At 41.3% G+C, this 15,635-nt stretch overlaps 1 protein-coding gene across 3 annotated transcripts in view; it reads right to left on the bottom strand.

The window, feature by feature from the left end:
* Positions 1 to 843: 843 nt before the first annotated feature.
* Positions 844 to 15,635, bottom strand: part of sf3b3 (splicing factor 3b, subunit 3) — a 52,974-nt gene continuing 38,182 nt past the window's right edge. For all 3 annotated transcript variants that reach the window (XM_078543929.1, XM_078543928.1, XM_078543930.1), the window contains exons 19-27: positions 13,719 to 13,893; positions 13,154 to 13,359; positions 10,780 to 10,936; positions 8,927 to 9,052; positions 8,141 to 8,353; positions 6,466 to 6,564; positions 4,700 to 4,843; positions 3,726 to 3,830; positions 844 to 1,353 (exon numbers count right to left, since the gene is read on the bottom strand). In XM_078543929.1, the coding sequence (XP_078400055.1) occupies positions 1,213 to 1,353; positions 3,726 to 3,830; positions 4,700 to 4,843; positions 6,466 to 6,564; positions 8,141 to 8,353; positions 8,927 to 9,052; positions 10,780 to 10,936; positions 13,154 to 13,359; positions 13,719 to 13,893 (1,366 nt within the window). In that variant the 3' untranslated portion in view covers positions 844 to 1,212. The remainder of the gene's footprint in view (positions 1,354 to 3,725; positions 3,831 to 4,699; positions 4,844 to 6,465; positions 6,565 to 8,140; positions 8,354 to 8,926; positions 9,053 to 10,779; positions 10,937 to 13,153; positions 13,360 to 13,718; positions 13,894 to 15,635) is intronic.

Here is a 15,635-nt window from a genome sequence, read left to right as displayed (position 1 = left end):
AAGTGAGCATTCCGCTGGAAAAGTGCTTGTGTGTGCACACAGTGAAGCTTAATGATTTACCTAATGATTGATTAGGCAGCCAATACTCAGAGCCCAGATTCACTAACGAATCAGTGGCTGACTGAGTACATTTATGGAAGAGCTGTAAACACCTGTAAACCCCAAGTGAGGATGGGAATAAAAACCGAAGGTCAGCAGGGATATAATTCCACTAGCCCATGTAACTAGATGCAGCCTAATGTATTTAATAAACAAATAAGCCAACCACCATCCAGACTGAGTCTTCTCAAAGTAAGGAATTTAAAATCACATAAAAGCATGACATTAAATGGATGACATGTTCCTGACCTAAAGTGTGTTAAGCTTCTAGGTGCCTTACATGAACCTGAGTGCCATCTTCACCCAATGTGGAACATGTTGCAAAGATCATAAAAGAGCCATACCTGACAGTTTGTGTCTGTTATCTGATCCCAGCTTCCAGGGCAGCCCTTGTGCTACAGTCAGCCTTGAGACTTGGTGGGCTAGAATAGGTGAGGTGGAGGGAAACAACCAGGGTTGCCTCTTATTGCTATTCAGTGAGATTGTGTGGGCACTGAACTTGGACTTGATGATATAACATGATCAAACACGATTCTTCAAATGAAGGAGAGGCTGACAAAATGTTCGGCATCCTGAAACTCTTCCTCCTCTCATTGTACCCTCCCGGAAGTACCACGAGGGGCCTCCAGCTGTGCCAACATGTGACTGACATGTCATCTGCCTTTTCAGCAGTTGTGCAGACCAGGGATCTGTTTAGTTAGAAACTGATTTGCAGCTTGGAAGCGGGACAAAGCAAACAACAGATTTATTAAAACAAGGACTTTTATTCTGCTGTACTCACAACAAAAGCACCAAGGTCTGTTTTTTTTAAAATGGGTGCTATTCACACAGCAGTGTCTCTCAAAAGCGCTTGCAAAACCATTCTATGCATGCCCCAACCCTCCCTCCCAACAAAACCTTTAAACATTTTAATGTACAAAACTATATTTACAAGAGAAAGTTCCAATCCTTTCAAACAATGAAAGGAGCTTTGACTGAGTGAACAGTGGGCGTGTCAGTGTGACCACACTCCGCTACAGGCACGTTCTGGCACAGTACAACACCAGTAGTGCAGGTAAAAGTGAACGCGGCATTGATTCCCAAATATGGGGCAGGGGCGTTGTTTGCACGTTCCTAGAATGCGTAACGGGTTCGGATATCTTCCAGTTTTTTGGACACTTCAGCTGGTGTTCTGTCAAGCTCCTCTGCCACGCTTTTCTGTTTGATGGGATCCATCGAGTTGAACTGTTCACACAAGTCACCATCAATTACGTTCTAGAAGAGAAGTAAACACATTAGCTGCACTATCTTTACTTCTGTAAGCTAAGGCCATGGACTTGGAATAAAACACAGAACATGAGCTGAAGTTTTGTTGCGAACCTCAAGAACTAATCAATCAATTTGAGCCAGTAGTACTACACTAGGGGAACATGGAAGAGGGACAAGATCATTCCTAAGCCAAACATCTCTTTTCCCACCAGTTCCACACCCCTCCTTCCAACTTAAAACTGCTACAAAAAAAATCTGTAGACACTTGGAAGACTTAGCTAGACAAAAAACAGATTTTTGTTTTTCCCCAGGCAAGAGCCTCATTATAAAAAAGTGCTTATTCTCTTGTGGTCAACTAGTTTTATCCATGTGATTGGGACGGGAGAAGTGAGGAAGGGGAGAATCAGCCACGGGCATCCTTAACAGTCATCATCATAAACTATTTATATTGCAACTGTGCCAATACATCTGCCACAATGCTAGTTTCAATCATTTCTATCTAATATTTTTGGCTAGATATAATCAGTCACAAACCATTTGCATTTGAAAAGGGTACGTTTTCTTTCACTCCCTGAAGTTGGACATCCCAGTAATTACAAAATGCCCTATGGACAAATCCTTCACAAGGGACTGCAGCTCCTCTGGGTATTAATACTAACTTTTAAACCTTTGAAAATACATTTTGTACCGCATTCAGGCATAATTTTCCAGCTTTATTGCTCTGTGAATGAATTTCATACTGTCTATCATCTATATTGAATATGACTATATTCATATGAAGAAGACAAAAGCATTTTCCTGGGTTTTTGTCAAGCTGCATGTAGCCAAAAGTCACAGACTGGACAGTCCCAGACATGGCCACCTAGTCCACACTGAGCTGGTTGACTGCAGGAAGGAAGCGGCAGAGCTACTGCGTTTGGCTGCACTGCCCCTATGCAGACTAGGGCTGGGAGGGAGAGGTCAGCTCGGACACCCAGTGTTCCCAGCTGGAAAGTCTACACCAGGTGAGGTCTGGATCAAGCTCAGTGACTATGGATGTATAGGCAAATAGCCTGCCCAACACACAAGGGTAGAATTTCCAAAGAGGGGTTCTCAGTAACCAGCAGAAATCTAGTGAACAACAAAAATAGTGATTTCTACTGTTTCTCCAAGTTTCTGTCCATGAAAATATCCACATGCAACCATGCAGGATACTTGTGAAGTGGAGTCAGCTCATATTTTGGAAAAGAGGTGAGGGGGGAGGAAAAAACAAACCAACAAAACAATTTTTCAAAAAATGCACAATCTAAAATAATTAAATGTAATTATATTGACACAAATGAGAAGTCCATAAAGGGTCCATAAATGCATAATAGATCAACAGAATGAAAAGGTGCTAAAATTTTGTGGAAGTTTTTAATGGGAGGAAAAACTCTGAACACAACACTAAGGGTATCCCGTGGTGATAGAGATACAGGAATGTGTTATTTCCTCATACTCATCCCCTATTTTGATCAATTTTTGTGTACACACAGGTATTAATCTACACTGTCTTTGTAGCATTGAACTGGAGAGGTTTCAGTATATTTAACAGTAGGACTTTTATATGCATGCAAACACAGAAGTGCACTTCTAGACTGTAATCACAAATTTATGATGATGTGCTTTTAGGCTTACAGTAGAGCCACATGTGGCCTGACAATTTAGCTGACAAAATGTTGGCAACTAAGTTTCATTTGTGCTTCTATTTTCATCACTGGTTCGTCCCGTTCAGATTTTGTATGGACTTGCAGGTTTGCAAGGAGCTGTTTTTGGCATTCATTGATGGATAAATAATAAAATCTGAAATAAAAGCAGAAAATGCTGGTAAAACTCAGGTCTGGTAGCACCAGTGGAGAAAGAAACAGACTACCTTTTTGAGTCCAAACATCCATACGACTCTTCTTCAGAACTAAAATTTTGTTAACTCTGTTTCTCTCTCCACAGATGCAGCCAGGCCAGCTGAGCTTTACCAGCATTTTGTTTTTATTTCAGATTTCCAGCATCTGCAGTATTTTGCTTTTATAATAAAATCAGAATATCAGGTTATCAGTGATTTGAAATCTGTGTAAATGAATGGGAACATGCGTTTAAAATTTTAGTTGAGGTCCCTTGGCTCCATAATGTGCATCTATGCAACTTAACAAAAAGTCTGGACACTGCCTTAATTACAGATCTGAATCTGATGCTTTATAGCCATGTATCAGACACTCAGTTACCCACCTTAATTTAGAACTTCCAGAACCTTTATCGCTGAACATATGTAGTTAGTGCAGAAGGAGGCAGTTATATTTTTAGTGTGCAGTAATTCAGTTTTTAAAGCGAGTACCAGCGGTGAGGGCAGCTGAAAGGGCGCCTACCTTCACAGGGAAGTAGTAACAGCGAAAACTAAGGTGGTCGCGCCCACAAAGCGGAGGATGTTCTGATCTCATGTGCATCTCCAGGTGTTGGAAGAAATCATGATCCTGTGGAAAACAAAACAGATCGATCACCAGTTAGAAACAAAAAGAATTAAACATGTCTTATGAGCACAAGATCTACATTAACAAAAGTCCTCCCTTAACGTCAAGGTGGGGTTTTACCATCACTCAGGATTTGTGGAAGAAAATGTATGGCTACCAAAAAGAAATGGGAAACATGAGTCGACTCACTAAGTTCGCCAGTATGGGCACAAGATTGTACCCAAGCCCAGTCCTCAGGAAACCATTCTAAATGGATTTAGTGACATGTTGAATTGGACAGCATTTATTTTAACCTGCTGTCTGTTACTTGGGCTGCCAACATAGAGCTGCAGTCTTCACAGCAAAAGCTCACTCAGTAAATTGAATCACTAGATACACTGAAATAAAGCAACTTGGGAATCCAATATATCTAAACAAACTAAATCAAAAAATTAGCTAATAGTGCAATTTATAAGTGGTTACATATGGGAACACTGAGCTTTCTTCAGTGGTTTATTTAGTAACAGCATTGTGGAACTGAGCCATACACGCCAGTAATGTGCCAGGTTTGAATCGAGTAAGCTGGTCTCACCCAGCACAGCAGCTGACTACTACATCCATTGATCATAAATCCCTTAGGGGAGGTGGGGGGAAACAGCCAGAGTCATTGCTACTGATCGCCATTAAGCAAACTCTGTTGATAGGTGATGCGATGCATGGCCAGATAGGTCGGTGATAATTACTTAGGCTCGTAGGCAATTCTGCATGGAACTGTACCCCAGTAACAGTTCTCATCCTCAAGAAAGGAAAAAATTGAGATCTCAACAGCAAACAGGCATCTCAGCAACTAAACTCCAAAGGAAAGCTAATAATGATAAGAATATCAGACCCACCTCATGTGATGTGAATGGGACCAGGATCCCGATGCCTCCAGACAGTGTGGTGTACACAAGCGATTCTGAACCACCAGGAATTAATGTGGTCTTCTGCAGCGAAAGGACTGATTCTCCCACGTGATAATTAACAATGATCTCAGCCTGACCAAAGAACACACAATCACAATTACACAAAGATTGTCTCCTCTTACTCGGCCCCTGATCTCACATTGATGATTCACAAGTAACCAACCCCATACTGAGTCCAGCATAAACACTTATTTCTATGATTTCCCCAGACTGGCAGCTTCCAGTTTCTTGTGGTTTTCAGAAGCTCCGAATAAAATAATGGGAGCGTTGCCTGATTTCTAGCGGTGCCATGAAGGATACTGGTGGATCACACTGTGCCCACTTAGGAGTTTGAAAAATGTTTAGCAGCTCAAATGTAGGTGCTGTCCTTCTGAATTTGGGCTATGAGAATATCTGAACCCTAGGGTGAAGCCAATGGTTACAGGCCTGTCACAGGTGCTGACAGGGCTAATTTGAGGCAATGAATTAACATTATGCAAAAAGATTGGTACAACATTGAAGTGTGCTGGCTTAAGTGATTTGTCTATGGAATCCAAAATAACACAGAAGCTAATGCCAACATTATCAACATATCACCCTCGATGGAGAGTGGCAACAGGAGGAAGTGGCAAGCAGAGAATTACAGCAGCCAAACATTGCAAAATTGAAGTACAAGTTACACCTGCATGGAGACTTGGGGCAGAATTTTCTGCCTGTCGGGTGGGCCTGACCCAATCGCTGGCAGGTGCAGAGCCGATCGCTGCCAGAAAAGCAGGCTGCACCACCATTTTACGTGGGCGGGCCAATTAAGGCCCTCTTAAGGCTATGCGCTGCCTGTGCGAGCAGGGGGAGGGGGGGGATCCCCTGAAATCAAGAGTGCGCTCTTTCACGCATTTCCCTAAGGCTAAGTGCAGCCTCAGGGAGATTGCCTGGACTTTGAAAAATATTAAAAATGGAAAAGAAAATTACCTTACATGTCCCCTCATGTGACAATGCATGTCCCAACTCTACCCATGGTTCCTAGCACACTTTCTGCAATGTGCATTTCCATTTAGAGGTGGCCTGGTCTAGCCTCAGGACATTGACAGTGCCTTTCATATTTCAGCAAGAGCTATTCAGAAGCATGGCTATCTCAGCTAACATGCAGTGTGGCATGGGAGTTGTTACAATAAACATGTTGGCCCTTTTACCCATCTCCTGCTATGGGAAAAGTCACCTTACTCCATTAGACACCAGCTCACATCTCATTTCGATATGGTGCAGAGTGGCCCTGATACAGGACACTGGTTGGGTGTCTACCCCAGGACTAAGGTTGAGTAACCTTATCACTGTAAATATGAATGCATACAGATACTTTTTGCTAACTAAAAGCCAGAATGAGGATAAGTCTCATGGCTATAAGTATTCTACCACGTCAATTTACTGCATGTAATATCAGTCTGAACTATAAGTCCCTTCATCATAGTAGCATGGTCACAGAAACAGTAACTGGCTTCTCCTCCTGAATCTGTGCGTTCATCACATTAAGAGGGGCTACCTTTTCGGGGAATGGAAAACTATTTCGCTCTACTCAGATCTCTCAAAATAAGTCACTGAGGCTTCTTCCCAGTTTTGGCACCAGCTGTCCAGTACTGTTTCCTGAGCTATATTGCCAATGTTGTCCTGTAGGTCAATGCCCAGAAATCATTTTTCTACTTTGAAAAACACTCCCTTACCTTCTGGGAAGCTCCATTAAGCAGACCTCTATCCCATAATGCTTTGTTCCCAGTGGGATCCTCATCAACATCGTCACTTGTGTTTGGAGGTAATCTCACCTGCAACAGTCAAAAGTTGATTCTTAATAATTGGTTCCTGTATACTACCATGGCTGCCTCTCAAAAAGGCACAACTAGGAACATTGACCGAAGCACTTCATTGCTTGGCAGATGTCCTTAATCTAAGCAACCGTGGCAAATTGTCAATTGCAAAAAAACTAGTGAAATAGTGACAGTTACTATATGTCACAATGACATTTACTTGCAACTAGTTTATCAAGTAGTTTGAAATGATATTAGCAGTTCTGATTGTATAAATAGGGGTCTGATCATTTATAATACAGTTCCCGCCACTTAAGACGCCCACATTTAAAATGAGCAATTATCTATTATCCATTTTCATTAACATCAATTAAGTTGCTGGTTTTGGAATCTTAAGCAGTCTGGTTATTTCAGGCAGAAATAGGTCTCATTCACAGTAAATCTGCGTACGTTTTCCAGACCCGACAAGAGGTTTTATATTCTTAATCTCTCAATTACTTCTCCAGCTGATAAAAGAGTTAAAATGGAATTTGGAGGGATAGGCAGAAAACAGATTCCACACGTGTTGAGATCATCACTTACAAAGCAAGACAGCAATAACATTTAACAATAGGGGCTAGCTAACAGACATTATTTAAACACAGTTATTCTCTCCAGGCACTAAATGTTAACAAAACCAAAGCAATTGGCCTAGATCTTTGATAGTCCGCATACCTCCATTTCTGGCCTCTTGTACATCCTCAATTTTAATCGCTCTAACATTGACAGCATTGCTTTCACCTGCTGAGGCCATAAGCTCTGGAAATTCCCCCAAAACCTCTCTTTTCTCCTTAAGACGCTCATTAAAACCCACTTCTCTGCCCATATGTTTCCATACGTGGTTCAGTAGGTAAGGCTGAAGCACCTTGGGACATTTCAATACATTAACAATGCTTTATAAATACAGACAGCTGTCATTGTTGTTGTTATTGAACCCAGCAGCTGGTGGAATTTAAATTCAATTAATTAATAAATATGGAATTAAAAAGCTAGTCTTAGAAATGGGGTGACCATAAAACTACTGGATTGTCATAAAAAACTTACCTGGTTCACTCATGTCCTTTAGGGAAGGAAATTTGCCACCCTTACCCAGTCTGGCCAGACCCACAGCAACATGGTTGACTCTTAACTGGATGGACCATTTAGAATCAACTAAGGCATACCCTATCCAGCTGACCCTGCAGAGTCTTGCTTACTAGCACATGAAGACTTATGCTAAAACTGGGAGAGCTGTCCCACAGACAAGTCAAACAACTAGTCTGCATAGCCACACTCACAAATCATAACTTACAGCCAATGACCCAGACTCCGTCCTTGGGCATGGGCAATAGATGCTGGGCTCGCCAGTGAGGCACACATCCCAAGAAAAAATTTTTTAAAAAATTCTTCTCAACCAGCTCATTCCATTACCGTGGTTCCATCCTCAATCAGGGGAATCAAATGACACCACCTTTAGACCACACTGTGCCCAAAAACAGCAAGCACACAACTGAGAGTCACATCTCAGCTGGCTGCAAAAATTGTAGGGGTAGGCAAAGTCCTGTATATTACCTACCACACTAATGTTGCCAAATTTATCAGCACCGGCCATGGTTTCATAGTCCAACAGACAAGCCGTGGTGATCCAACGGGGCAACGTGTCATCAGCGAAGATGATAAGTTGGTTCTCATTTCGTTTATAACGAATCCAAAAGAAGCTTTCCTGGACATCTGAGACAATGACTCTGTGTCCAATGGTGTGGATCGCCACGATGAAATTTGGAATGTGCTGAAGAAAGTAAACCATAGGAAGTTACAACAAATATTCATTTCATAATAAGATCCTTTATGTAATCCCGATTTAATATCCTAGTGTTTGCCACCTACCATCCCTCTTTCATCGAAACACAGATGATGTGGGTTGCATTGCAATTGGCATAACACCACACCTTGTGAAACAGCGTTTGAGGGGTCTCTGATTCCTCTGTCTCTCTTACTTCCACCTGCCCCCCCCCAACATTTTTGACAATGGAGCGAGAGTGGTGAAGTTCCTAGCATTCGATCAGCATCCCTCCCTAAAGTACCAAATAATTGGAAGTATCAGAAACATACAAGGAGATTTTATTTGGGAGGTGGCAGGAACATTACAGAAGAGATTCAAACTCTGATAGTGTCAGGAAAATTTTACTATGCAAGTTTTTCAGTCTCTCAAATAAGTGCCTGTTTTATGGGAATATCCATTTAAAGAGATTTCATTGTACTTTTTAAAACCACACCTCTATTTTGTTGCTTTCTTTTCCTTCCACTCTTTCCCTGTACAGCCGTTCCCTAGGCTGCCTTTAGAAAGCATTGACAACTCTACCTTATTTTCACATTTCCTCAATAGTTTCTTCTTCCCGAGGTCATAGATGCGCAGGAGTTTTCCCAGTCCGACCAAAACACGGCCCTGGAAAGGGGCAATGGCTGTTGGAACATCTTCAATGGATGTCTGTTAGTGGTGGTGGTGGGTGGGTGGGGGAACACAAACAGAACAATCTCATTTATAGTAGTTAATGAATTACTCAAGTTGTTTAAAATGCCAAATGTTAAATTCTACAAATCTACATGTTTTGTCTTGGAATGATACCACAATTGCAATTAAGATTCACATAGTCAAGCATATTCGATGTTTGATGCCAGTGCCAAACTATAATAAATTGATTGATGAGCATTGGTGCAGTGTATTTAATCCACAGGCTCCCCCCACCTCATCAGTATAAGTCTGTTACAAGTTTCGGCTCTGTCTTAGATATTCTCTCCAATACAACACCATTAGTCACTCCTGTAACTTCTAAGTTTTTTGCAATTAGGGCTTTGCCCATACTGCCCAATATCTAACTTTGTCACATAACCTAAGGGTGTGATCTGAACCAGCTATTCACACCTTTCAGCTGTAGCCCCATGTCTGCTTCTCCAATCTTTCTGAAGGCAGGTTAAGAAAATATTTGGTAAAAGATCAGACAGTATTAATCTGCTTTATTTCACAAAGTGAAGATATAGAGCAAGATTTATGGTCAGGTTCACTGATATCAGTTCAACTTATCTACACCGTAACACATGTTTGCCAGCATCAGTAAGTCATCTTGCCTAACTTGAACTAAGTAACTTCTATCTACCCCTCCTGCATTCCAACCTTCTCAGCTAGGTAAAATCTTAGCGGACACCTTTCTAATTAAAAATCTGACCGGTGCGGTACGTTTCTGTCTCTGTTTTCCTGAGTTCACAATGAGGGAAAGACCCTGGACCAAGACCTTCCAGCACAATACATATATGAGATATTCATCACTTATCTAAACCAGATAACTAATTGGGAAAGACACTTCAATGCCTAGCAAATCCCCCACGTTTAATGACCTTTTTGTTTCAATCCCTTTTAAGTCTGTGAACTTACTTTTTCTTTAAAAACCCAGCATTTAAATGCAGCCCTTTCCCAAACTCTCTCTGTGGAAAACAGTCAAGTTATTGAGATTTTGAACTATGTCTAACTGACTCTACTGGCTTGCTACCAAGATCCCTCCCCATCAATAAACGATCTGCCTGCTGCACCGATTGCTCATTTTATTTAACAGGAGTGTCAGTAGTTTTGGGTTTAGAAATAAACCATGCAATTATCATTAAAAGCAGTTTTTATTCAGCCCAGTTAAACTCACTGCAAAGTATGATAGGATCCAAGGCAGATCTAATGGGAAGTGGTGTAGCTCACCATTTGATAAAGCTTAAATATGACCACAAGACCACAAGTGTCCAGGGCTGACTGTTAATCCATGTCATTAATTGATCTCAGGCAATGTAGCAGTGGACGGTGTTACAATTGTCTTCAGTGCTCTAACAAAGGAAGGGACAAGCCTGGATTCCTGCTCCTCATCATTAGCCAGTAGCTGAAGGTGCACATGCAGAGTGTGCAGGTGAGGCAGGATTAGCTCCAGGTGTGAGACCCTGCTATACATATTAGGCTCGCCCATTTGGAATGACCACTGGGGTGAGCTACTGGGTGGAGAAAGGCAGAGGGACGTAAATTAGACAACCTCCACAAAAATTAAATACACCAACAGCTCTTTCGAGCTGTGTTAGGATTACTGTATAAGCACACAGGAAACCTGGGGTCATAAAACAGCAAAAAATAAAACGGGTCAACAATCCAAAACCTGCTACCTCCCATCGATACCATTGTCTCACCTTGTGCACGAATTCCAGCTTCTCTCCATTGTTGATTAGCTTGTAGGTGTAAATGTATCCACCTCCAACTGAACGAGGATTGAGGATCAAGTCCTTGCCAACTCCTACCAGCACGTACCAATCATCACCACCGTTGCCAAATTTGCAAACAGCAATACTGGGAACACAATACGCCCACGTTAGTACAACCTAACGGCTTCAACAAATACCCAACACATGAACAGTTCAACTCAATGTGCAAGTATAACGAAGAAATAATTATGAAAGCACATCAGTCACAATCTATGATTATAGCCAAAATCTTCAAACATCGCATTTTATTGTAAAAGGTGTTTCTTGTTATTGATGCTACACTCTCTTCCTCAGAAGCTAACTATTGTCAAAAAGGCTTTTATAAGTGATCCAAAAGGCTCATATTTAAGAGATACCTTCTCAGTAATATTAAACTTGTGACCTACTGACACCCAAAGAGCCAAGATTTATATTAGGACAAGTTGGATTTTCACATAGATCACAGCTTCCATCTATAAGTACAGATGCACAGACGGTGCTACAGACGAATACTAAGCCAATAGGCTGTGTTCCCTTTTGGAAGAACTCTGGTTAAGCGCGTACATATCTGGAAAAACTGCCATCGGTCATGTTACCTAAAGCATGTGCCGTTTATCACTACAACTGTCGTGCTAAACCCTTTTGTTCTTCATTATTGGAATGTGGGTATTCCAATGTGGGCTGGCAAGGAAAACATTTATTGTCCATCCCTTGAGAACAGTTAAGAGTCAAGCCAGTTAGCTTACCATCTGTCACAAAGACAATGTTAGAAACTATTATCAAAGGCGTTAGGGCACTTGGAAAAATTCGGGGTAATCCGAGTGGACATAATTTTGTGGAAGGGAAATCATGTTTAACCAATTTATTGGAGTTCTTTGAAGTAGCCACATGCTATGGATAAAGGGGAACTGGTGAATGTACTGTGTTTAGATTTCTAGAAGGCATTCGAAAAGGTACCACAAAGGTTATTGTAAAAAATAAAAGCTCATGGTATAGGGGGTAACATATTGGCATGGCCAGATGGTAGACATAAATGGGTCTTTTTCTGGTTGGCAAGATGTAACAAGTGCTGTGACACAGGGATCAGTGCTGGGGCCTCAACTTCTGCAATTTATGTAAGTGACTTGGTTGAAAAATGGTTGTTAAATTTGCTGATGATGCAAAGATAGGTAGGATAGTAAGATGTGCAGAGGACACAAGGAGGTTACAAAGGGACATACATAGGTTAAGTGAGTGGGCAAAGACCTGACAAATGGAGTATAATGTGCGAAAATGTGAATTTGCCCATTTTGGCAGGAAAAATAAAAAAGCATGCTATCTAAATAGTGAGAGATTGCAGAGCTCCAAGATGCATGAATCACAAAAGGCTAGTACGCAGGTACAGCAAGTAATTAGGAAAGCTAATAGAATGTCAATATTGATTGCAAGGGGAATTGAATACAAGAGTAGGAAGGTTATGCTTTAGTTATACAGAGCATTGGTGAGACCATATCTGGAATACTGTGTACAGTGTTGGTTTCCTTATTTAAGGAAGGATGTAATTGCGTTGGAAGTGATTCGGTTTACTAGACTAATATCGGGATTGGACGGGTTCTATTCCCTTTTGGTGTCTTACGAGGAAAGGTTGGACAGACTCGGCTTGTATCCACTGGAGTTTAGAAGAATAAGAAGCAACTTGATTGAAACATATAAGATCCTGAGGGGTCTTGACAGGGTCAATGTTGAGAGGATGTTTCCTTTTGTGGGAGAATCTGGAACAAGGGGCCACTGATTAAAAGTAAGGGGTCACCCATTTAAGACAGAGGTGAGGAGCAATTTTTTCTCTCAGAGGGTTGAATGTCTTTGGAACTCTCTTCCTCAAAAGGAGGTGGAAGCAGAGTCTTTGTATATTTTTAAGGCAGAGCTAGAGAGATTCTTGACAAACAAGGGGGTGAAAGGTTACCAGGGGTAGGCAGGAATGTGGGAGTTGAGGTTACAATCAGATTAGCCATGATCTTATTGAATGGCGGAGCAGGCTCAAAGGGCTGAGTGGCCCACTCCTGTTCTTACTTCGTATGATCGTATATTGCTGTGGCAGGTAAGGATGGCAGATTTCCATCCATTAAGGACATAAACAAACTAGATGGGTTTTTATGACAATCGATGATAGTTTCATGTTACCATTACTGAGACTAGCTTTCAATTACAGATTTTGTTTTAATTGAATTTAAATTCCACCAGCTGCCATGCTGGGATTTGAACCTGAATCCCCACAGCATTAGCCTGGGCCACGGATTATTAGCCCAGTGACAGTACTACCAAGCCACCATCTCCCCTATTATACCTGAATGCGGCTTCATTCTGTTCCAACTGGATCTGATCATACACGTTGCCCTGAATGGGGTTCATAACTCGAACAACAGATGCCCATTGCCCACTCCCTGCCTTAGGGGATCCAAAAATGGATTCAGGCAAGTTCTCGTTCAAGAAGGCAGCTGCCATCTCTGCTGCCAATTCTCGCTCGTCCTCTCCAGCTGCTTCCACCATTTCCTTAATGACAGATAAAACGGTAGCATTAACATCCTGATGACGTGTTAATATTCCTAATCGATCTTACTCTAAAATGCGCACATCCAGCATTTTCTGTTCTTAAACACGCAAGTGTCAACATATAAGAACAGAGTTCTTCACACTCCAATTCTCTAATTTAAAACGACTGCATTGTTGCAAAGGGTCAACAAGTCAGATATATACTAAGAAGCAAATTTCCTGTTGACATTCAGTAATGTATTTTAGAATCAGGTTATGTCTTTCAGCACATATTGTGCAACAAGAGCTACTATGTCTATTCCCTTTTTGTGTTATACGGCGCTAAGCTGTGTAGTTGTAATCAACAATTGGCAAGTTACCTCGGCCATTTGCTGTTTACGCTGGGCTTTGGTGGCCTCTGTGTAGGCATTGTGATCGGTCTCAATGGCAATGATGTTGTTGCTCTCTGGGTGAATGACAAATTTCCTTGGGGTATATTGCAGAGAGAAGGAAACTTGGTTGAACACTGCTCCCAGCTTCTCGAGAGCCAAGATTCTGGAAAGAAATCAAAAGAAAAAAAATAAACCTACAGCACATAACTCTGCTTCTCCGTCACTACACTCACGCAATCATACATCAACTTAAAAGCATTGAGCCATGATAATCTGATTTATGGAGTCACCCTAAATACATGAGAATGAAACCTGTTTTTAGGAATCTGATGTTTACACTATTCTCTAGAAGAATGAACAGATAAATAAACCGCTTCCCAATCTTGCCAATTGTAGGAGCTATGCAAGAGTTAAATGAGACGCCCTTTATATTTATAGAAAAGGAATGGGGCCGTCAGAAATACAACACAGGAGAAGTATATTTTGTGTCTTACAAATTTGATTTGAATGGATATGGGAAATTCAGTACATGTTGTCTACCTGGACTTTCGGAAAACCTTTGATAAGGCTTTTCACACTAGCACACTATTAGATGCACACTCTACAACCAGATGTAGCTTAGCCGTAGCCTACTGGGCCTGCCCAAAACTTACACCTCAAAGGACGTGCAGAATGTGGAATTAAAATATTGAAGAGCTTTGAAACCAGCTTGAGAACAGTAATGAGCCAACTTTTAATCAGAAACATTGCAGTAATCACAAGATATCAGGTGAAACACGGATTGAATGTATCATCATTTTAAAAGTGGGTCACTTTTTATTCTTTGCTGACACGACAATTATCAAAGTTAAATTCCACTTGCCATTCCCCTTGCACATCTAAATCTCTCTGCATTTGATTGCACTCCTCTACTGTCCCAACCCATGCATAGATTTTGGTATCATCTGGAAACTTACTCAGCATACTCTCAATGCCATTATCTTGGTCATTAATAAAGAATGAACAAGAGCAGACCAAGGAACGATCACTGGGGTCACAACTAGCAGCATGCTTGAAGGTTGATCCATATTTGTAACTGCAACTATATGGCCATGAGATTGAAGCCAATTCCTAATGCAACTTATTAAATTGCTGATACAAAGATTCCATCTTGTCAAGTAACCTAAGGTATGTCAGTGCAACATAAAACAGCTTCTCTGGGATTTATTCATGACCATACCTTCATGATCAGAGCATCCATGCTTAGCATGGCAGTTTTTCTTTAAGTTATAGAATTTAAATTATATAAAATATATGTCAGGGATCTCATTCTGCCATCTGGTCATCAATAGTTGTCTCAAACATCTTAGTTGAAAATAGTTCAGATTCTTCATGTGGCATAATATACGGTCCCAAGTTTCACAGCCATAAAGCAGTATCAACAGTTCGGGGGCCTGTACACTTGGAGCTTGGTCTGCAGTCTGATGCCTCTCTTGTCCCAGAGGCACTGTGAAGTTTGCTAAAAGATGGTCTGGTTTTGTCGATTCTCCAAGATACTTCTGCATCAATCAATATAAACTTCTCTAGACAGGGTGCTGCCCAGGTACATGAATCTGCTCATAGCCTTAAGAGTGCTCATCAAAAGTGATTATTAATGGATTGCAATCTTTGTCTGGGGCTGGTTAGAAGAGTTACCACCATCTTTATTAGGGCTATTAGTCATGACAGGTTTCAGGGAAGCTGTTGCAAGATGGTTTGTGATTAATTGCATATCGAGAGTGAGCCATAAGACTACAATCAGCGACAAATACAAATTCCTCCAGTACCTTTGCTTGGGCTTGCACTCTTAAGGCTGAAGTGCTGCCTCTCAGTCTTGAATCTGATTTTGGATCTTATTTTGAAATTACTGAAAGCCATGAAAAGTGA

The sequence above is a fragment of the Cetorhinus maximus genome, chromosome 6, assembly GCF_964194155.1.
Source record: "Cetorhinus maximus chromosome 6, sCetMax3.hap1.1, whole genome shotgun sequence".
Taxonomy (NCBI): Eukaryota; Metazoa; Chordata; class Chondrichthyes; order Lamniformes; family Cetorhinidae; genus Cetorhinus; species Cetorhinus maximus.
The sequence above is the reverse complement of the archived record's forward strand: the minus strand, read 5'-3'. Positions and strand labels throughout refer to the sequence as shown.